Source organism: Melanostigma gelatinosum, assembly GCF_949748355.1.
Source record: "Melanostigma gelatinosum genome assembly, chromosome: 2".
NCBI classification, from domain to species: domain Eukaryota; kingdom Metazoa; phylum Chordata; class Actinopteri; order Perciformes; family Zoarcidae; genus Melanostigma; species Melanostigma gelatinosum.
The window spans coordinates 4841355-4864307 of record NC_136635.1 but is presented as its reverse complement, the minus strand read 5'-3'; the positions used below and the strand labels follow the sequence as shown (position 1 = coordinate 4864307).

Below are 22953 nucleotides of genomic sequence, written 5' to 3'. Positions count from 1 at the left end.
TGACAGGGCATAACCCTGTCATTGAATTTCTCCTCCTTTGACTTCAAATGACTGTATTTCCCAGTGCACAGTAGTGTTCAGCCAGGTCGTTTGCAGCCACACCATTAGTTTTAGTATGTCTTGATAACCCTCTTCATGAAAGGCTGATTAGGATCACATGTGGCAATAGCCCTTGTTTTGGCTCACTAACTGTCTTTGAACAACCTACTGACACTCTCTAAGCATGTCTGGGAACAAAGCAGAGGTGGGCACTCACAAAGTGAATAAACCTAATGGTGTTGGATGAGTCTTTTGTCATTTGGAGCCGTTGGGCATGGTCCCACTCGCCATCCCGTGTGGACACAGTAGGGAACAGGAGGACTACTCCCACACCAGGCCATACATATGGAAATGTCCTCCTCAATCAAAAGCACCATTAATTGATCTTTAACTGGGTTACAGTGCAGCCCGAACACTTTTGCTGACGCAGAAATACAGGGCTACTGAGATGCAAATGAACGTGCAATTTAAATGAGCTGAAAGAAATGCTGTAATGAGATGGGAGATGGGAAGTCTGCTATCGCTACATATGTGCCTGTCACACCCTAACACCCAGAGGAGCTGAATGACGGTTGTCGAGGAAGCAAAAAGATTCATGAGTTGGAAAAAGTAAAACAGTGTTTCTGCAGTAGGTCTTCATGTTCAGCAATGATAAAATGGTTTATCCGAAAGGCATAAATTCATTCAGTCACTCATTTTGCATTTTTCACAAAATTCTAGGACTGAAAGAACGTAGACGGAATATATTCAGAATGAAGAATATTAATTAACATGATACTTAAAGATGAACAAGCCCTTCAAGCTTCAGACCAAAACCGTTCGCTGTAGGTGACAGGTGTTATCCTACCCGGGAAACCCCCCCAAAAAAATCTGGTCAAATCAAGTTTTAAACAACAGATGCAACACACTGATAGACGACCTCTTCTTTCCCATCCACTCTATGCTTTCATGTGAAACTCTCACAGTTACTATCACACACCATTAACTATGTATTGCTCCGTAGCCAGTTTTATTGACCTATTGTAAAATGACTGACATCTCCATGCACCTACAGAGGTAGACACTACTTTTTTCACAATGTGGACACATCGTCCAACCTTGTCCTGAAGGTCCATATATCCACCTTTATGATCAATAACCTTTTCATTTGCCCCCTGACCCAAGGAAGCCACCACGGTTGTGTCATTTTACCCAGGATCCTCACCCAGCAGTCTGAAACACAAGGACAAGATTGTGCGCCTCGCACCATTCGCCCAGATTCTGCTCTACCAGGAACTGAAATGCACACCAAATAGATTGTACTCTAATGTAATGGTTGGGGCTGAAAGGTTGCTTTTCGCCAGTTGAGAACTCGGGCTTCAATATTCAAAAGGATTCTATTTTATTCCGAACTAAACTTTCATCCCAGCCAACAAAGACTGAGCCATGAGGACAAGAAACACATTGGTACTCCTTACCAACCAGGCAGCACTTGGTACTTTAATGTAAGCCTGGACTGTTTTACCACAGCACCAGTCAATGTGATGCAGTGGTGACAATAGTAGGTCAGATTTGATGTATTGGCTCTGTTCGTGGAGCTTGCAGCATCCACTTGAAGACCTCGACACCAGCCATTAGTCTTTAGAGTAAGACCTTGCACAGACTAGAAAGGACGTACAAGCACACACCCACACACACACGTAGACACACAGACAGTTTTCTTCTGTCCCTTTTACATACACACACACAACATCCCACGCCCATGCTGAGAGCTCTCCTGCTGGCATCTAACAGTGGGCACTACATCACTGTCAGCGTTCAGACCACCAGGGAACGGCTCCGGGCCACTCTCCTCTTGTAGCGCCAGGCTCTGAGCTCCTCTGTGTCCCAGCCCAGTCGCTGAATTATGGCCAAGCCAGAGAGGCACATTGTAGTGGGGAGACGTTCCAATTTGTCGGCCTTTTACAGAAAACAGACAGGTACAAATGGCCCGGGCACTGGCTGGAAATCGGTCATTCACGTGTCATTTTAACTCTGCTAAAGCCCAAAGGGATTTGGAGCACACTGTTTGTCAGTTTGTCAAACACACTCACACATCACATGTTGTCTCGGTTCCGAGCCCTACGGATGAGTAATCATATATTGTCTCAGCTCCACGAGGAGTCTGATGGGATTACCATCTATCTACACATGTTAAACATTCAAACAGAACAAGTGAGTGTTTAAATGTATGACTATTGGCCCAAGTAGTTTTATTTTCCAGATGTAGTTTACGAACCCTTTTTTCAGATATGTGAATGTCATTTCAAAATCCCGTACAGCAGTTTTGGAATGGAACTGACTTTTAAATCATCAATTGTTCCTGTAATACATATTCAATTTTACAACACAACCAGAAAACATAAGAGGATTTGATGCCAGAAACTGTTTCGCAAGAGAGGATGACACATCTTCCCAAACAAGTAATGGAACTCAAACCTGTATTCATACATGGTGATGGGTTCTTCAACCACAAGCACCTCCAGAGGCCACAATATATGCGGCCCGGGAAAAGAGCAAAGGCATTCTTTACACCACAGGGAGCCCCATGCCTGGTTGAGACAGACAGAGGTCGTAGGTTGAGCTCCAGTCTCACAACAGTCACCGGTGGCTGCCACAACACGCGGCACCGCGTCAACGACGACCATCAGACAGGGTTTGATCTGAGCTGCCTGAAAAGATGAAGGGCAGTAAAGAGGAGGTGTGTGTTGACACTTTCTCTGGTGTTTCTTTTCTCTCACACATGGGTGTGCAGACGCTCATTTAAGCTGTAAACTGTGATACCTGGGGGGGGGGGGGGGTTGCTGGATCATTTGGGCTAGCTCCCAACACAAATCCATGAAGTCTCCCCAAGCTTATCCGAAACTATACCGTGGTAAACCAAAAAGAAAAGAAATGTCACCACATACAAGTTTGATTAGTTTCTAATATTATTAGACGCTCACTAGGATTAAAGACTATATGGAAATATGATGGGGTGGCTGGGCGGGTCTTTCTGCTTGATCCCTGGTTCCTCCGGTCCGCATGTTAAAGTATGTTTGCTCAGGACTGAAGACCACATTGTTCCTCGGGGGCTTTACAGCAGCCCACTGCTCCTAATTGCTTTGTAATATACCTGTATGAATATGAAGAGTAAAACCACATTTAAGTTTGAAAAGGTTTTAAAACAGAGGAAAGGGAACTGGGACACTTCAAAACACCCATTTCAGTCATACAATGTGAATCGCTGAGTCAAATCAGACTGCATCCGGCAGTTTGTGACGCGTCTCGTCTCATGTAGTTGCTACATGATGGTCTCCTCTAAACAGTCAGCTGACTTATTGTTGGAATGCTGTCAAGCATTCCAACTATTGTTATCCTGTTTCTTTATTGTTGGAATGCTGTTAAGCATTCCAACTATTGATATCCTGTTTCTTTATTCCTCTATTTCTTCCGTCCCCCCTTCCGTCCCCCCTTGTTTTTCGTCGCAATGCCATTTTAAAATAAAAGCCCCACAGAATGAATCCTAACTGAAATGCTTGTGATGAGCCTGTCATTTAATAACCGGTTTGTGTTTATCTAACATTATGATTCTGTCTCCTCTCCCCTTCTCCCCCACACCCCACACCCCATTTCAAAATAAAAGCCCCAGAGAGTGAATTCTAACTGAACTGCTTGTGATGAAGCCTGTCATTTAATAACCTCTGTTTATGTGTCAAACATGATGTTTATGTCTCCTCTCCCCCTCCCTCCCCCACCCAGTCCCACCCTTTCAAAATAAAAGCCTCATGGATTAACTGTATTTAAACGTTTTGCTCAAAATTAGGCTTTTTTGTTGAAATAATGAATGCTCTTACTAATACTGCGACAACTACTACTACTGCTAATATTTCTAGTATTACCACTACTACTACAACTTTTGCTGTTGCTACTATTACTACTACTGCTACTGCTATTACTGCTACCATAAATATTATTACTATCACTACTGCTATTACTACCACTACCACTACTATTATTACTGATACCACAACTGCTAATACTGCTATTCCTGCTACTGCCAATACTAATAACCAGTACTAATACTACTACAGCTATTAGTACGACTGCTGATACTACTACTTCTACTACTTCTTCTAATTACAAATACTTCAACGACAACTTCTACTACTACTGCTACTACAAATATCACTACTGCTACAACTAGTACTTATTCAAATGCTACTCATACTTATACTGCGAATAATACTTCTACTACTACTACAACAAATATCACTGTCATTCAGGTCTTAGAGACTTTTAGAGGACCCCCCCCACACACACACCACACCCCATTTCAAAATAAAATCCCCAGAGAGTGAATTCTAATTGAAATGCTTGTGATGAAGCCAGGCATTTAATAACCTTTGTTTATGTGTGTCAAACATTATGATTATGTCTCCTCTCCCCCCCACCCAGCACCACCCTTTCAAAATAAAAGCCCCATGGATTAACTGTATTTAAACAAGCTCAAAATTAGGCTTTTTTGTTAAAAAAAATGAATGCTCTTACTAATACTGCGACAACTACTACTGCTGCTGCTAATATAGTATTACTACTACTGCTACTTCTACTATAACTTTTGCTGTTGCTACTATTACTGCTACTACTGCTACCATCAACATTATTACTACCACTACTGCTATTACTACCACTACTACTATTACTTATACGACAACTGCTACTACTACTACTGCTATTCATGCTACTAAAAGTAGTAATAGTACTACAGCTATTAGTACGACTGCTACTAGAACTACTGCTACATATTCTACTGCCATTACTATTACTACTACTACTACTACTGTGATATTAAATACTACGACCAATACTACAGCTATTACTATGACGACTGCTACTACGTCTTCTACTACTTCTTCTAATTACTAATACTTCTACTACTAATAATACTTCTACTACAACTACAACTTCTACTGCTACTACAAATATCACTACTACTAGTACTTATTTCAATGCTACCAATACTTCTACTAATAATACTTATACTACAACTTATACGACTACAAATATCACCACTGATGAATTTGTTTAAGCCACAGAAACTATTGCTACTATTACTACTACTGCTACTGCTATTACTGCTACCATAAATATTATTACTACCACTACTGCTATTACCACCACTACTACTATTACTTATACGACAACTGCTCCTACTACTACTGCTATTCATGATACTAAAAGTAGTAATGCTACTACAGCTATTAGTACGACTGCTACTAGTACTACTACTACTGCTACATCTTCTACTGCCATTACTACTACTACTGTGACATTAAATACTACAACCAATACTACAGCTATTACTATGACTACTGATACTACGTCTTCTAATTACTAATACTTCTACTACTAATAATACTTCTACTACAACTTCTACTACTACTACAAATATCACTACTACTACTAGTAGTAGTTATTCTAATGCTACTAATACTTCTACAAATAATACTTCTACTACAACTTATACTACTACAAATATCACCACTGATGAATTTGTTTAAGCCACAGAAACTGTTCAAATATCAAAATGTTCAGCTCTTTCAGGAGGTGTGATATGACTTTTCATATTTGTAATCTTTAAACTTTTTGAATTATTAAGCTTTTTGCAATTTGTTTTTGAATTGGATATCTATTTTCAGCAATGTTTTTGCGATTCATTTCAGTTTTCAGCATTCCAACGCATTTTCAGCAGGAAATGCTTTTTCTAGTTCCACTATTTCTTCCGTCCCCCTTTTTTTGAAACGCTTCTTCTTCATTTTTTAAGCTACAGAAACCGTTCAACTATCAAAATGTTCAGCTCCTTCAGCTCATCTCTGCTATATCTCTTCATATTTCTAACCTTTAAAGTTTTTGAATTATTAAGCTTTTTTCTGTCTACTGCACTTTATTGTTCATTCGCAAGCTGCAAACAGGTGTCAAGATTCTGACGACATTCTGAGGCTCTTTGGTGTGACTATTTTTCTCACAGGCCCGGCAGCGCAGGTCTCAGACCTGCCCTCCTCGCCCCAGGGAGAATAATCCTATCCTGGGAAGGGGCTTGGAGGACAGAGGGGAGCAGTAAATCACCTCTCGTCTCTGCATTCACACGAGTGGCGAGCAGCTCTGAACCTTCAATACATACAAAGAACCTGTGAGAGTGCAGGTTGACACCGCCCACACACACACCCCCATATCCATGTGCAGAGAGGATTGGGGTCAACGAGCAAAGCGACCCTTAAAAGAAGAAAGAGAGAGGACCCCCCCCCCCCTCACGAATCAGAGCGCATTACATGTGAAACATCTCGTCCAAGCTATGGAGTGGTCTCGTGTGACGTCACAGTTTAGCTGTCGGCCATGTTGGAGTACACACAAAGCCACTGGCATGCACGGCTGAGTCGCATAACCTATCGGTGGTGAACTTTTGTGCTGTCTTTGGTTGTGGCAGCAGAGCTGATAGAGACAAGAAATCATTCTTTCGTTTGCCAGCGGTCATTACACATCAAGGAAATGACACGAAGGAGCTATCCAAGCGACGTCGCGAGAAATGGCTGTCACGCATCGAGATATAAAGGAATGGAATTTGGCGTACACTAGAGTATGTGCGGATCACTTTATAAGTGGTCAGTGATTTTATTTACTAATTCGTTTGTGAACAGTATTTAATAAAGGAAATATAAATTAAACTTGGACATGAGAAGGTTACTGAAGCTTCATCGGCCCGTGACAGCAGTCGGTACCAGAGACGTGTCGAGCGTGTACAACAGGCGAAACACATAGATGCAGCCTCAGCATTGCTTGATATGAGTTTAACGTCAGATCATATATATATATACACACACCGATGGATGAAGTTAGGGGTTAGTTTAAAGTTAACACGCACACAACGACATGCACGTGCAATGTAAACAAACACACGTGTCTGTTTGCGCTGAGTAAACATTTAATATTGCTAAATATCTGACCAGATCTGTATATATTTACTCTTCCAATGACGAGATGAGAATTCTCGACGACCGTTGCTTTGACGTCTCGGATCCATCCACTGACAAACTGATTATAAGCGTCGAGCCCTTTGTAGCACTCCAACTCGTCTTTTGTGTAAGGACTGGGGGTGTTCACGAGATACGTGTAGATGTTGGCGTAGTTTACCGATGGAAGATAAGTAGGATCGGCACTGAAACGATCTGCACTCATCGTATAGGGATCCAAGTTACCAATAACCTTCAATTTGGCCAGGTAGCGAACCTTTGATGCACTATCCAGTGATTCAAAGTATGGTATTTTCGCCGCACTTCCTTGTTTACTCGCCGCCATGTAGGTTCTGTATGTACTCCAACATGGCCGACCGACCTCGTAACTAAGGAGATCGTGACGTCGGTGAGACCACTCCATAGATACAGACATGTTTATTTCCCTTGAAGAAATGAGGTTGGTGCTTCAACGAGGACACGGAGAGAGAAATTAAAAAGCAGCAAATAACACCATGTTCAATTAATGAGGATGTTCTACTGTAAATCCCTCTTTGCCAGTCATCCTTTCAGCCCTGCTCTTAATACCATCTCGCCCTGGTCTTCATTTTAACAGCTGAATCCTTTCCATCTGCTAGGCCTGGGCCCTGTTTAAAAAAAAAGGCTTGGTCCAGAAGCCGGTGCTGAAACCTGTGCTGCATTTAACGAGCAGGGTCAAGTAAAAAAAAAAAAGATTTCAGACACTTTACTTTCCCCTTTCTCCTCTTTCCTCTGCTTTGTTGAAAGGAGACAATGACATGAAGTAAGAGGAAGCTTTTTTTTTTCTCCCGCTCTCTCGCTGTCACCCCCATTTCTCCTCCAAAGCCCTTTGATATAAACAGTTCATCTCTCCAAGTCTCTATAAAGAGACACGTTCTATCTGTAGCACTGTGCTCCCAGCCCAGTCATTCAGTATTTCACCCGCTTTGCAATTCTCTCTCTGGTGTTTTCCTCGATCTCTCTGTCTTCTTCTTCCTCTTCTTCTTCTTTTTTTCACTTCTTCTCCTTAACCATTGTTTTTAATCCCAGCTTAATCTCTTTCTCGAGCCCACCACTGCATCGGGCAGGCTTGAATGGCTCTTTCCTCATTTGTACTTTTGTAGAAGAAAAGCGAGGGTCAACTGCTTTCCTTGTTCTAAGCCTCACAGCAGTCCAACAGCGTAAACCCAGAGAAACAGAGAGACGAGGGGAAGGCCCAGAAAATCTGTCATCTTTCATTTTCCTAACAATGTTGCTCATCTGCCAGCAACACAACAACATGAGTCCATTTAACAGGCGGAGTGAACATCCAACCAACAATGCCTCGTGGTCGCACTTGGGAGAGGAAGAAGACGAAAACAAAATTTAAAAGAGTCGGCAAAAGCTTGTGAGGAGATGAAAGTGTTCTTCGCGGCCCATTCAGATGCAATCACGACCCAATCACATTGTGTTCTCACAGCGCTTTTAAGAGGACGGGTCAGCTGTGTTTTGTTGTGAGTGGGAGCTAGCCTAATGAAAGGGACAATGTGAAGATTAGCAGTGCCGGCAATGCGGCTCAAACTTCACCCTGGCTTTAATTGCTGCAACAAGAGGAGATGCAGGGCAAACGGAGGACAAATGAGCAGGGCAGAGCGCAGTCGGAGGAGGCAAGAGGAGGTATGAACGCCTGGATGATAAATGGAGGTAGGGCTTTTATGGAAGTGTGTCCATCTGGTCCAGGCTGGTGTGGGATGTGTAAAGGAATGAGTGTGTGCTGGTGGGCCAAGTCATTAAGACGTCACCCATTGGTATGTGGACTGCATCAAAGCCTTGAGTTCGTCATTTTGGCCGTCACCATCTTAGTTTTTGGCCCGTTCCATCTTGGATTTTTGGAACCCGAAGGGCCACGAGAGGGTGGAACTAAGTCCAACCAAATGCAGTACATTTTAAGGGACCAAAATGTCACAATTAACTTTCGTCATTTAACGCCGTGGTAGAGACCTGTCAATCACAAGGTAGCCCCGCCTTAAAGCATACCCTGCTCTATGGTCTATTTGACTCTAAATGGACCATCATTTACTAAATGAACATCATGCTGTATTGAAGAAGACTTGAATTATTGAGACCATAAACTCATGTTTACAATGTTTACTGAGGTAATAAATCAAGAGAGAAGTAGAGTCATTTTCTCATAGACTTCTATACAACCAGAGGAGTCGCCCCATTAGAAATTAGGTAAGCTAAACCCATCCTGACTCCATGTCAGCAATAAACAGACATGTTATTGATCTTCATTTTTTGAAAGAAGGCTAATTTCCCAAAATGTTGAGCTGTTTTTTTTTCATAATACTCCTCTACACAGAACACCAGAGTGTGTGGTGACTGAGAAGAACTGGAAATAGCAGTGACCAAACCTTAGCATAGATACATGAACGGCGGCAATGACATGGAAAATGTGATGAAGACACTTTCCCACAAGGCCGCACAACCAGTTCTACACTTCTAGACCATCATACAATTAGTGCTGGTGTGAACAGCTGGACTTGTGGGCCAGCTAGACTGTTCACCATGTCGATTAATGTTGTTTCCATAGATGCACTGTCTGCAACAAACTGTTGAATTAGCTCCTGCAGGAATTACTTGTGGTCAGTCTTCTCTCCCTCAGACTGTCCTCTGGTCAGTACGCTGGGTGTTTCTCTCATGTGTGCTGGCACTACAAATAACTGTTCAACTGAATCATTGCACTTTTTCATGTGATGTGTATCATTTCTCTCCTCTCCTGCTCTCTTTTTATCCTTCCATTCTCTTTTCTTTTCCCACTCCTCCCAACCTCCAATCGTTCAAAGAGGTGCCTGACAAAGCCCGAGAAACTGATGCTTACACTCATGGGTGTTGGGGTCTGATAAATGGCTTCAACATGTGCTGTGGACAAAGACAATCAGGCCTTCACTGTTTCAAGCACAGGTCTCATCCTGACTTGTAGTTTGAGGAGAGCAAAGGGATTTCACACTCAGGTGTGAATTCCCCCCCCCCAAATAACCATGGTAACCGCGGCAATCTCATTGGCCGAGAGCCAAGAGACCCGAGGACCCCTGTGGTTCGGCCACTGTTCTATAAAACTCTCTGCTGCCCCCACCTCATAGCTTTCCCCCTTCGACCTCGGTTGAGTTAGGAGGCACACAACCGCTCTCTTCGCCCGGACCTTCGTCCTGGACGCATGAAGACACATCGGCCTCTCCTCCCCCCCCCTCCAGCACGACGAGGCCACGAGGAAGCAACGGCCCTTCAACCCTACTCAAACCCTGACAAGCCGTTTCGCTGGATGAAACAGCCCGCGATAACGAATCTGCTTCAGCGATCAGTTCAGCGCTTTTTGTTTCTTTTTCTTTTGGTGCACACATTCCGGCGAAGGAAAGACGACAACGCCTCCCTCCTTCACCGACGATTCCCGGTAAGACGCACGGACCACGCCGTCAGCCGAAATTAGATCACCCTCCCTGCCGCGAGGACAGATCACGTCTGCGTTTGCTCCAGCCGAGCCACGCCACGACAGACCGAAACAGCGCCAGCTCAACGCCGCGCTGAGAAGCACCCCCCCCCCCTTCCTCTCGAAGAAAAAGGACAACTTTGCTCACGAACCCTTCAACGTTGCAACGAAGCATCTACAAGTAAGATTCTTGGCATTTGGGCATAGCTTAGCTTAAATTAACTTAAGTTTAATTCAGGCCATTCATGTACATGTTGATATTCCCGTGTTTTTGTGTGTTTAAGACTGTCGCGTGATATTGAGGTATTACGCAATCATTACGGAGCAGAGAAGCTCCGCTGTATTTGTGTATCAACTATGACTGTTTCTTTGGGATTACTTTCATTCATTGTCTTCCCCTCCGGGTGGAAGTTCTCTTTTCATTAACTCGACTCGGTGAGTGAGCTGAGGTGCGTGGCTTATCACGGCATAAGTTGCCGGCAGTTCTAAGACGACAGCGGTATATTTATGCATGATAGAGCCAGCAATCAGGCTCCCTACCACATCGCACGCCGAAGCGTGATTCACTTCGAGTTCTTGCTCCTTTTTCCCTTTCCTCCTTTCACGAAACACACACACACACACAGCTCCTAATTCTACCCCTGGGGAACCTCGTTCAAACGAGCGCCTCACATCACGTGCTGCCCAGGCAAACGTGAATTACATACAGCAGCCCCATTCTGCCATTTTGTCCGGGTCCCTCGACTCCGCCATCTTTGTAGTTTCTAGCTGTAGTTCTTAAGGCCCCTCCCCTTTGGCCAGCGTCACTCGACGCCGCCATCTTTGTAGTCTTTAGCGTAGCTGTAAGACTCCCTCCTTTGCACACACACACACACACATACACATACACACACAGACATACACCCTCATCCATTTTATTCATTCTTTAGTTTAGGCATATAAAATTGTATGATAACGTTTGTTGGTTGCAATATTAATTGATTTGATCATTTATTATTTTGATTCAATAAACTCTGTTATACTTTCAGGAGCAGTCGTCTGTGATTACTTGTGCATATGTATTTGATGAGACTGTATGTAGTAGCCGGTGCTCGAACTTAAAAACCTTCACTGTCACTGAATGTGTAGTCATACGCAGACTATTGACATTATGAGTGACTACTAATTATGAGACTTAGTTTTATCGTTTGGTTATTGGTCCCTGTTCGCAGGGTGGTGCCCCGTTTATATTAATAATCATTAATAATTGTTACATACATCAATAATTCTATTGATGTCAAGAATTCAGTTTCTTAAATGCTGATAACCCAAACACGCTCCTTTAGATCCCAACATAATGGTGCCCCGTGTGAGGATACGTTATTCCAGTTTTGTTACAGTATATATGCACATTAATCCATAATTATTTTTGAATAATTAATTTTCCAAAAAATATTTTTTTCGAAAAATTATTTTTTTTTCTTCTTTTGAATGATCCAAATTCCTGAAACTTATTTCCCAAAATAGGTAGGCTTTGATCTTCAAAATCTTGTCTTATTGTAATTAAATTTTTGATTTTAAATTTTGATTTTTAATCTTAATCTTTAATTCCCTTCTCGAAATTTTATTTCGTTTCCAGGTTTAATTATTTGTTTCATTTCTTAAAACTAACAGCCAGCTGTGTAGTAGATTTGATCGTTATTTGTAATACCTTGCTTGCTTTCTTAAATCCCTCCAAAGAAGTTACACACAGCTGTCACAGGCCCAAAGTGCTAAACCACATTAGCATTTTCGCACCTCTGGCTGCAAAGCAGTAGTGATACCTCAGAGCAGCAACAGTAGAAACGTAAGTCACAGAGCTAGACATTTCACTGTGCGCCTGCATGAACCGTAACACTAACAGTAATTAACATCTAACAGTAGAAATCCTAAGTTACAGAACTAGACATTTCACTGAGAACCGTAAACACTAACAGTTTCCGTTCTAACACTAGGGAATTAACAACCACTGGGAGTCGCGCTCATTAGAGAGAATGAGCGACGAGAAATCCCTCATTCCTGGAGCTGTAGCTCCAGAAGACACCGCACTACGAGATGCGGTGGCTGATGTCCTCGGACTCACAGCAAAGGAAAGAGAGTACTTTGCAAAATACACTGCTGTCCTATGCGACGAGCAATTAGAGCAACTGGTGGCTTATGTAAATAACCCAGCAGGTAACAGAGAGCGCCTGATTCAGGACGTAATCGGCGAAATACTGCTCATCTATCATCAGAAAATGCAGCTGCAAGCTGCCCGAACCCGGGCACAGAGCGACGAGCAGCAACGCGAGATCTGGACACTCCGAACAGAGGTTCAGGAGTTGTCACGTGACTGTAGAGCCCTACAGTCAGAAAATAGTAGCCTGCGCAGTGACCTCAGAGAGGTCAACCTAGAACTCTCTAAAGCATCAGAGAGTGATGACAAACTGAAAGCGCTTCAAGGTGTTCCAGCAACCCCGGTAGGTACTGCTACCCCCTACCGAGCCTTTCAGCCCAGTCATTTCTTGGTCTCGGCTCCTTCATTCCCCGAGACCCGAACCACCTTGCATTTCTTGAAGGCGACATCCCCAACCAGGAGGAGAGAGGACCAACACCAGGTCCTAGACGGCCCAGGTGGCTTCAAAACCACCTCAGGCGAACGCAATCCTCCACGCAGTTCACGCGCGCGACAAGAACTGACCCCATCCCCCTCAGGGAGGGAGGATGATAGTCGTTACCACCATCGCGAGTATGGAGACTCAGACGACTCGGACGGCCCAGGCCCCATCAACCTTGGAGGCCTGCGCACTCGACAGATTGAGTCTCTGGCAAAAGACGTAGAGTGCTTTAATCACGACTCGAGCATCGATGACTACCTTAGGGAGATCGATCACTGCCTCCTCGACCTATCGCGCCCCTCATCGCGCGGAAAGCTAAAGCTAGTGTGGAAAACCACTGCGCGAAGCGTCCACGCTTTCATTGAAACGCTCCAGCCGAGCATCCGCGACCGCTATTCATCCCTTTGTCACGCCCTTAGGGAGGAGTACTCCCTGTACACCGACCCAGCTTCTGCCACCCTCGGCGCCTTTGCCATTTCCCAGGAAAGGCTAGAGTCTCCGAGAGACTACTTCAGGCGCTTGAGATCTGCGTACTTCCAAGGACGTAACGCCCCAGGTCTAGAAGAAGACCATGCCTTCAAGTCGCTATTCTTGCACAATCTCCACGACAACGTGAGATACGCTGTTACTATGCACTGCAGAACGAGTAACCTCACCATGCCAGAGATTAGGAAGTACGCGCAACTTGCATGGAAGACATGCGGACGGCCGACAAATCGGTACGAAGACACCGCCATAGTCTTAGGCATCCAACAGTCGAGCGACTCCGACCTAGCGTCGGAAGACGACGAGAGGACTTGGCCTAGCGAGCCCTGGTCACCCCCGAGGAACAGACGACCCTGGCGGTCGAAAGACCAACGGAACCAGGGGGGTGAAAGACGCCCTCAAGGGCAACCCATCAGGTAACGCTGACTCGCAGCCCACCTGACTCAGCCAAGTGACCTTTCCCCCTGCTGCCAAGTCGACGTGGTAGGGGGGGGGAAGAGAACGCAGCACACTTCCGGAAACGACCACTCCCATTTTCGCACCTCGTTCTTCAACCTTCTTGGGCGACCTTGTTCGCAAAGGCAATGCCCGTTATGTATATATCTATACATATTCTTCAGTCTTACTGGGGGGTCATAACACTCTTGCTCTACCCGACTCCGGGTCAGAAACGAGCCTCATGTGTTCCCCCACCTTTTCGCATACACCTCTAGGAAGCCACAACCTTAGAGGCCCCTTCGAGCACCCTGGCTCGTAAGATCTTTCGTCAACTAAGCCTTCTTCTCCTGCTCTGTCAGCATGAGCCACCTCCAGCTTGTTCAACGAAGCCACCGCCTTCTTTCAGCCGAGTCATCTCCCCGGCCTGTCAAGTCGCCAGTGCCGTAGGTAACTGAACTTGACCTGTGCGCCGGACCTGTCTCCATCTCTAATTAGGAGGGTGGGGGGAGGGAGATATCACCAGCCCGCCATGACACACTCCAGAGTGAAACTGTTCGCGACGTTTCCCTGAGTGCTGGCTGTAACGTGGGATATCTGCCCTCGCCACTTGAACAGCGCGAGGGGGGTGGATCTCTGGCAACAGAAACTTAGAGAGATGTACTTCACAGGAAGTACACTCTAATCTCGCCAGTGCCTAAACCAACCGGCAGAATGGCAGCTTACTATTGACTACTAACGTTTAACTGCATGCTCCAACTCACCCTGTAGACATGCACTAACCGCTAACACATCCCACTTGAACCAGAACAGTTGCATGACCTGACAAACCATTGCGACTGTAAACTGATGCTCCACTCTCATAGAGAACCCTTCGCATGCTTTATAGACTCTACCAGAAGTAACCAAAGAGGACATAACCTCTGCCGTAGCAGTCAGATTTAATCCAGGACCTCATCCGAGAAGGCTCAGCTGTCAACAGCTGGAGCAGCGAGAGACCAGCCTAGCTAGTCACACTAGCCGTGCTAAGAAATCTGTAAATCTGCTACCACTACTGTTATGCAACCCTCACAGGTACCTCTGGCCTATAGTCTTGGCAACGCAACTCCAATATCGATAGATTCTAAAACTTAGACACAGGACTCGCTCTAAATCTACCGATTAGAGAGAGGTAGACGCACATATCATGTACTAATAGATCCAGAAGCGACAGACTAACTGGATTCCCTCCTATTCATAACACCACGTAGCCAACCTACGACTGCTCCGCCGACGGACTCCAGTCCTGTCTAGGAGTTGAACCAGTAACCACTGTTTGCCCCGCACCTGCTTCTTGTCTTTCTATTCTTTCCTTCTCTCTCTTTTGTGTTTTGTTTTGTCTATTTGGGTTGTTACTTTCTTTGACACTGTGCCACAATGCTAGAATATCACAACATCATAATAGCGATTGAATTATTTGGGAATAATGTTTTGCTCACCTATGATTTGAATTGTGTATGATAGTAGATGTAGGTAGAAGTAGTTAAAGTCATCTGCCCAGATGCCACCTTAGTCATCTGCCCAGATGCCAATGAACTCTGAACTTGAACACCATGAACTTGACCACTATGAACCTTGAACTCTATGAACAATGAACACTGCCTGTTTTAACCACTGCTTTTGGTCTCAGGAACACTTGGACTGTCTCACCTCTTCAGGTTTCCCCACCACATGGATGCACATGCCAGCCCTTGGTTTGCTCTAAAGACCGAAGCCAACATCTCGCTCTTCAGAACAAAGGGGGGATGTTGGGGTCTGATAAATGGCTTCAACATGTGCTGTGGACAAAGACAATCAGGCCTTCACTGTTTCAAGCACAGGTCTCATCCTGACTTGTAGTTTGAGGAGAGCAAAGGGATTTCACACTCAGGTGTGAATTCCCCCCCCCCAAATAACCATGGTAACCGCGGCAATCTCATTGGCCGAGAGCCAAGAGACCCGAGGACCCCTGTGGTTCGGCCACTGTTCTATAAAACTCTCTGCTGCCCCCACCTCATAGCTTTCCCCCTTCGACCTCGGTTGAGTTAGGAGGCACACAACCGCTCTCTTCGCCCGGACCTTCGTCCTGGACGCATGAAGACACATCGGCCTCTCCTCCCCCCCCCTCCAGCACGACGAGGCCACGAGGAAGCAACGGCCCTTCAACCCTACTCAAACCCTGACAAGCCGTTTCGCTGGATGAAACAGCCCGCGATAACGAATCTGCTTCAGCGATCAGTTCAGCGCTTTTTGTTTCTTTTTCTTTTGGTGCACACATTCCGGCGAAGGAAAGACGACAACGCCTCCCTCCTTCACCGACGATTCCCGGTAAGACGCACGGACCACGCCGTCAGCCGAAATTAGATCACCCTCCCTGCCGCGAGGACAGATCACGTCTGCGTTTGCTCCAGCCGAGCCACGCCACGACAGACCGAAACAGCGCCAGCTCAACGCCGCGCTGAGAAGCACCCCCCCCCCCTTCCTCTCGAAGAAAAAGGACAACTTTGCTCACGAACCCTTCAACGTTGCAACGAAGCATCTACAAGTAAGATTCTTGGCATTTGGGCATAGCTTAGCTTAAATTAACTTAAGTTTAATTCAGGCCATTCATGTACATGTTGATATTCCCGTGTTTTTGTGTGTTTAAGACTGTCGCGTGATATTGAGGTATTACGCAATCATTACGGAGCAGAGAAGCTCCGCTGTATTTGTGTATCAACTATGACTGTTTCTTTGGGATTACTTTCATTCATTGTCTTCCCCTCCGGGTGGAAGTTCTCTTTTCATTAACTCGACTCGGTGAGTGAGCTGAGGTGCGTGGCTTATCACGGCATAAGTTGCCGGCAGTTCTAAGACGACAGCGGTATATTTATGCATGATAGAGCCAGCAATCAGGCTCCCTACCACATCGCACGCCGAAGCGTGATTCACTTCGAGTTCTTGCTCCTTTTTCCCTTTCCTCCTTTCACGAAACACACACACACACACAGCTCCTAATTCTACCCCTGGGGAACCTCGTTCAAACGAGCGCCTCACATCACGTGCTGCCCAGGCAAACGTGAATTACATACAGCAGCCCCATTCTGCCATTTTGTCCGGGTCCCTCGACTCCGCCATCTTTGTAGTTTCTAGCTGTAGTTCTTAAGGCCCCTCCCCTTTGGCCAGCGTCACTCGACGCCGCCATCTTTGTAGTCTTTAGCGTAGCTGTAAGACTCCCTCCTTTGCACACACACACACACACATACACATACACACACAGACATACACCCTCATCCATTTTATTCATTCTTTAGTTTAGGCATATAAAATTGTATGATAACGTTTGTTGGTTGCAATATTAATTGATTTGATCATTTATTATTTTGATTCAATAAACTCTGTTATACTTTCAGGAGCAGTCGTCTGTGATTACTTGTGCATATGTATTTGATGAGACTGTATGTAGTAGCCGGTGCTCGAACTTAAAAACCTTCACTGTCACTGAATGTGTAGTCATACGCAGACTATTGACATTATGAGTGACTACTAATTATGAGACTTAGTTTTATCGTTTGGTTATTGGTCCCTGTTCGCAGGGTGGTGCCCCGTTTATATTAATAATCATTAATAATTGTTACATACATCAATAATTCTATTGATGTCAAGAATTCAGTTTCTTAAATGCTGATAACCCAAACACGCTCCTTTAGATCCCAACATGGGTAATGATGTCATGTTACAGTTCACCCATATAACCAAGGTCTGCACTGTGCAGACAATGATGCAGCAAAACCACCGGGTCATTACAGGACAGACGGCTTTTAGGGCATAAAGGAACAGAGCTTGATGTAAGGGTGGAGCCCAAAATATGTTGGATGAGAGACTTTTAATTCCAAAAAAGTCCTCGAAACTTTTCAGCAAATGAAAAACATCCTCATTAGCATGTTTGAGATAATTTGAAATAGTTTGGTAATGTTTCATCAACCCAAGGGGCGATACGTTTTCTTCCACTTCAGGACATCACCATGTAATAAAAGTAATACAATAACTTTTTTCACGGAACAAAAGTTTGCGATTCATCAAAAAGTCACCGGCAGACACTTACCAGTCCAGAGCAAGTCGAAATGGCTGCTGAGGAGGCCGACAGGTTCCGGATAAATCCCTGATACAGGCAGTCGTGAAACCCTACATCATCCATCACCGTGGCAATGCCATCCGAGCCGAGCGTCTGCACGGTGAACCCCGGGCCCACCACAGAGGACGGACGCAGGTCCAGGTGCATGTCCCGCCCGAAGGCCGAGAGCCGGTAGTGCAGAGAGGAAGAGAGGCACCTCCTGCTGCGATGGCTTTGCCTGGTCACATCGTGGCTCAGGTATCCCCCCTCAGAGTCCACCTCCACGGGGGTTACAAACACGTAGTCTGAAGACGAGAGGGATGGAAGGGAGAGTCACAAGACAGACAACATCTAACGCTCAGATGATTCTGCTACTTTTGTGAAGGATTTGTGCTCTCTCGCGTTCACACATATATAACAGCTTGCTTCATCTCTTTCAGCTTCAGTTAGTTATTTCTAACATTTTCCAGAATAACATTTCGCCGTTGCTTATACGTGTCAGTGGAGAGAGACAATGACACCAAACTAAAAGTATAAAAGTAAACACTTGCATTCTGGTTTTCATTCCCGTAAAGCTGATGTTGGTGGAGACGCTGTTTCACACCTCATAAATATGTTTGCTGCATGATAATTGTTGGAATGCTGTTAAGCATTCCAACAATCGAATCTTTATTCCACTATTTCTTCCGTCCCCCCCATTTTTCGTTGCAACTCTTCTTCTCCTTCATATTTTAAGCTACAGAAACCGTTCAACTATCAAAATGTTCAGCTCTTTCAGTAGAGGGGTGCTATATATCTTCATATTTCTAACCTTTAAACTTTTTGAATTATTAAGGTTTTAGCAACTTTTTTTTGAATGGGTTTCTATGGAGAAGATTTTCAAATCCTCTTAAACTTCTTCAACTTTCAAATCCTTCAACTTCCTCATACTTTCAGCTAAAGACACCATTTCAACGTTCAAATGTTGAGAAAACCCTGAACTATTGCCGCATAATTCAGCTTTCTGATATCTTTTAAACTTTTTGAACTGCAGCAATTTAACTTTTATGATTTTTCAGCCCTTTTCTGACTTTATAATGGGTGTGTATTGCGCAGCTTAGAGTGCGTGATGTCACCGCTAGAGTGAAGAGCAGCTTGAGATTCTTGTGAAAAAAACATTTGTATTTTGCCACTGTGTCCACAATCTTCACTCTTCATGCATCATTTCTGGATGTAGAAGTAGCTGATATTGTCCTTGTCGTAGAAAAATTACTGTGGAATCCCACAGATTTACACATTTGACACAGAAGCCGTTAATTGAGAGGAAAACCAACTTTCTGCTCCATAGAGACCAATGTTAAATTTTGCTTCAAAAACATCTTCCACAGAACACGGTACCCCATTTCTAGATCGCCAGTTAAGCCACATTTTTTACACTACAGACACCATTTTTACAGGATCTGTTTCTCAAGTCATCCTTCCTCGCACTTATTAATATCGGAGCATGAAATGGCTTCAGGCACACAGGTGTTTGCGATTGAGCCAATTAGTGATGTTTATAAACACACTCACATGCGCTCTCTCTCTCTCTCCCTCTCTCTCTGTGTGTGTCTCTCATACAGTCATTCAGGTCTTGGAGACTTTTAGAGGATCCCCCCCCACACACACACCCCCCATTTTAAAATAAAAGCCGCACACACATGATTTGTTGCAGCTGTTACATGTTGCAGCTCGGCCAATCAGATATGAGTATTCTGATAAGTTTCCTGATTCGAGTGACATTTACACACACCGCACACAAGAGGGAGAGGCGAGGAAAGACATGGCAGAGCAGGACAACAGTCATGTAAGCTGTAAAAGATAAAACATAGTACAATCTCCCAATGAGAAAGTTTGCCAGAGATATCAGAGTGTCTCTCTCGCTCTCTCTCTCTCTCTCTCTCTGTCTCGCTCTCGCTCTCATACAGTCATTCAGGTCTTAGAGACAATTAGAGGACCCCCCCCCCCCACACCATTTCAAAACAAAAGCCCCAAAGAGTGAATTCTAACTGAAATACTTGTGATGAAGCCAGGCATTTAATAACCTCTGTTTGTGTGTCAGACATTATGATTATTCCCCCTCTCCCCCCCACCCAGCACCACCCTTTCAAAATAAAAGCCCCATGGATTAACTGTATTTAAACAAGCTCAAAATTAGGCTTTTTTGTTAAAAAATTAATGCTCTTACTAATACTGCGACAACTACTACTGCTGCTGCTGCTAATATAGTATTACTACTACTGCTACTCCTACTTCTACTATAACTTTTGCTGTTGCTACTATTACTACTACTGGTACTGCTATTACTGCTACCATCAATATTATTACTACCACGACTGCTATTACTACCACTACTACTAAAAGTAGTAATACTACTACAGCTATTCGTACGACTGCTACTAGTACTACTACTACTGCTACATCTTCTACTGCCATTACTATTACTACTACTACTGCTACTACTACTGTGAAATTAAATACTACGACCAATACTACAGTGATTACTATGACAACTGATACTACGTCTTCTAATACTTCTACTACTAATAATACTTCTACTACTACTACAAATATCACTACTACTACTACTAGTAGTTATTCTAATGCTACTAATACTTCTCCTAATACTTCTACTACAACTTCTACTACTACAAATATCACCACTGATGAATTCTTTTAAGCCACAGAAACTGTTCAAATATCAAAATGTTCAGCTCTTTCAGGAGAGGTGTGATATGACTTTTCATAGTTGTAATCTTTAAACTTTTTGAATTATTAAGCTTTTTGCAATTTGTTTTTGAATTGGATATCTATTTTCAGCAATGTTTTGCGATTAATTTCAGTTTTCAGCATTCCAACGCATTTTCAGCAGGAAATGCTTTTTCTAGTTACTATTGACATTTTAAATAGCTGGGGGGCAAAAACTGATTTTCATCTACGACATCATAGATGCAATCACGTTTAGCCAGGTGTAACCGGAAATGCACGCAGAAACCCATCATGCATCACCCAGACAACCGGCGTGTGTTGGGAGGGAAAGGTGAAGCACTCAGCTGTTGCTCAGAGCGCTTCATGTGGGTCACAGATGACTTTCCACAGAAGCCATAGGTCCGACTTTATACTTCCACGCATGTTAGATATGGGGTCAATACTTCAGAGCCAGAGGTCGTGATTATATCATGTAGTTGTTATGGTGCTGCAGTCAAACGAAACGCCAGAATCATGTATTTACTAACCACTTGAATACAGATTCCACAGTAAAAGCAGAAATGTACAACAAACTCCAAAAGGTTTTTTTTAATTCTTTCCTCTCTCAGCTCTGGCAAAAGGTCTGAGTGTCTGTATGTTCTTCAACTAAACCCTTCAATATAGAATCAAGATGCTCTCTTCACAACCAGAGAAAAACATCCCTTCTCCCCTCAGTAGGAAGTGAGTAAATCATCTTCACTTGTTTCCTTATTTTCAGGTCAAAGCAGCCGACAGGGAATCCCTGCACTCATGGATCTGGGCTGTGCCTCCACTGAAGTAGCCTCACATCATAAAGACCAAAGAGGGGGTTCCTAACATTGTTTACCTAATAAGCACCCTAATCAACAATGGCATTCTATTCCTAATTGCTTCATTGAATAACCATCTTTGGGATCCACTGGTCCAATCACTGAGCCCATCACTGCCATATCTCACTCTACTCACATTCTCTCTACAAACGTGGAAGCACGCCAGCTGGAGGAAACCTCCATAGATGTCAAGAGACGAGCACTCACCGTGATTTAATCCGTGTCTGTCGCTGGAGGAATAGCCGGCCGTGACAGTGTGTGAGCAGTAAACGTGCAGCGTCTGCAAAAAACATGAAAAAAAAATGGTATTACCGGACAGGTAGCAACAGGTTACAAGCACTGAAAGAAGTGGAAGCCGAACAGATGATAAATGGAGTTCCTCTGTTGAAACACGAGTTGCACTCAGGTTTAATTCGGGATGACAACCACTTGTCTAACTTTTTCACCCACAGTCAGAGAGCACAGCAGTGCATGCGCCACCGTGCCGCTGATAACAAATCAGAAAAAAGAGACAAGTGTTTGTTTGTTTTGGTCCCAGCACCAGATCGTTGCATGTGCTGGATTGTAAGAGTGGATGCGTTTGCCACATGCCTTGACAATGTTCCAGGACAACAGGGTGGACAGGAGCGTGACTGAGCTGCAGCCGACCAGCGGGATGGGTAAAGTCCAGATCAGAAGAAAAAGGCAATCCATGGTGATGGCATGCAAGCTTCCACCTCCGCCGTTACCTCCTAAAAGAGCGCAAAAGTAGTAATAACCTGCGGAATCGCATAATGCAATATGCACGCATTGTTTCGTGATTCTATCCCCCCTACGCTTTACTCGTTCAGGTGAAGTCTGCAGGTTGCAGGAGCCGGTGGCGCGCACTCATGAGTGTGTGTGTGTGTGTGTGTGTGAATATGTGTGTGTGTGAGGAGGAGCGGTGGGTCGCGGTGTCGGGGACTGAGCGCTCAGTCCCGGCTCTGTGAAGAGTCCGCGTGCAGGATGGAGCGCAAGTCAGCATGCCAGCAGCCAATCGGCGCGCAGCATCATTTTCCACGCGCAGATAAAAAGAGAAGAAAAGGGAGATTCTCCTCTTGGCAGCAGCGGGGCTGCTGCTGCCTTCAGGTTCGGCTCGTAAATCTCGACTTTGAAAGCTTAGTGAGCAGTAATATCTTCTTTAAAATGGGAGGTTGGGGTTTTTCTTTGCAGTGGCAGAATG

At 44.5% G+C, this 22953-nt stretch overlaps 1 protein-coding gene across 1 annotated transcript in view; it reads right to left on the bottom strand.

The window, feature by feature from the left end:
• adamts18 (ADAM metallopeptidase with thrombospondin type 1 motif, 18) overlaps positions 1-18453 on the bottom strand; it is a 70517-nt gene extending 52064 nt beyond the window's left edge. The window contains exon 1 of the mRNA XM_079281541.1: positions 18169-18453. Within this exon, the coding sequence (XP_079137667.1) occupies positions 18169-18345 (177 nt within the window). The 5' untranslated portion in view covers positions 18346-18453. The remainder of the gene's footprint in view (positions 1-18168) is intronic.
• Positions 18454-22953: the final 4500 nt, after the last annotated feature.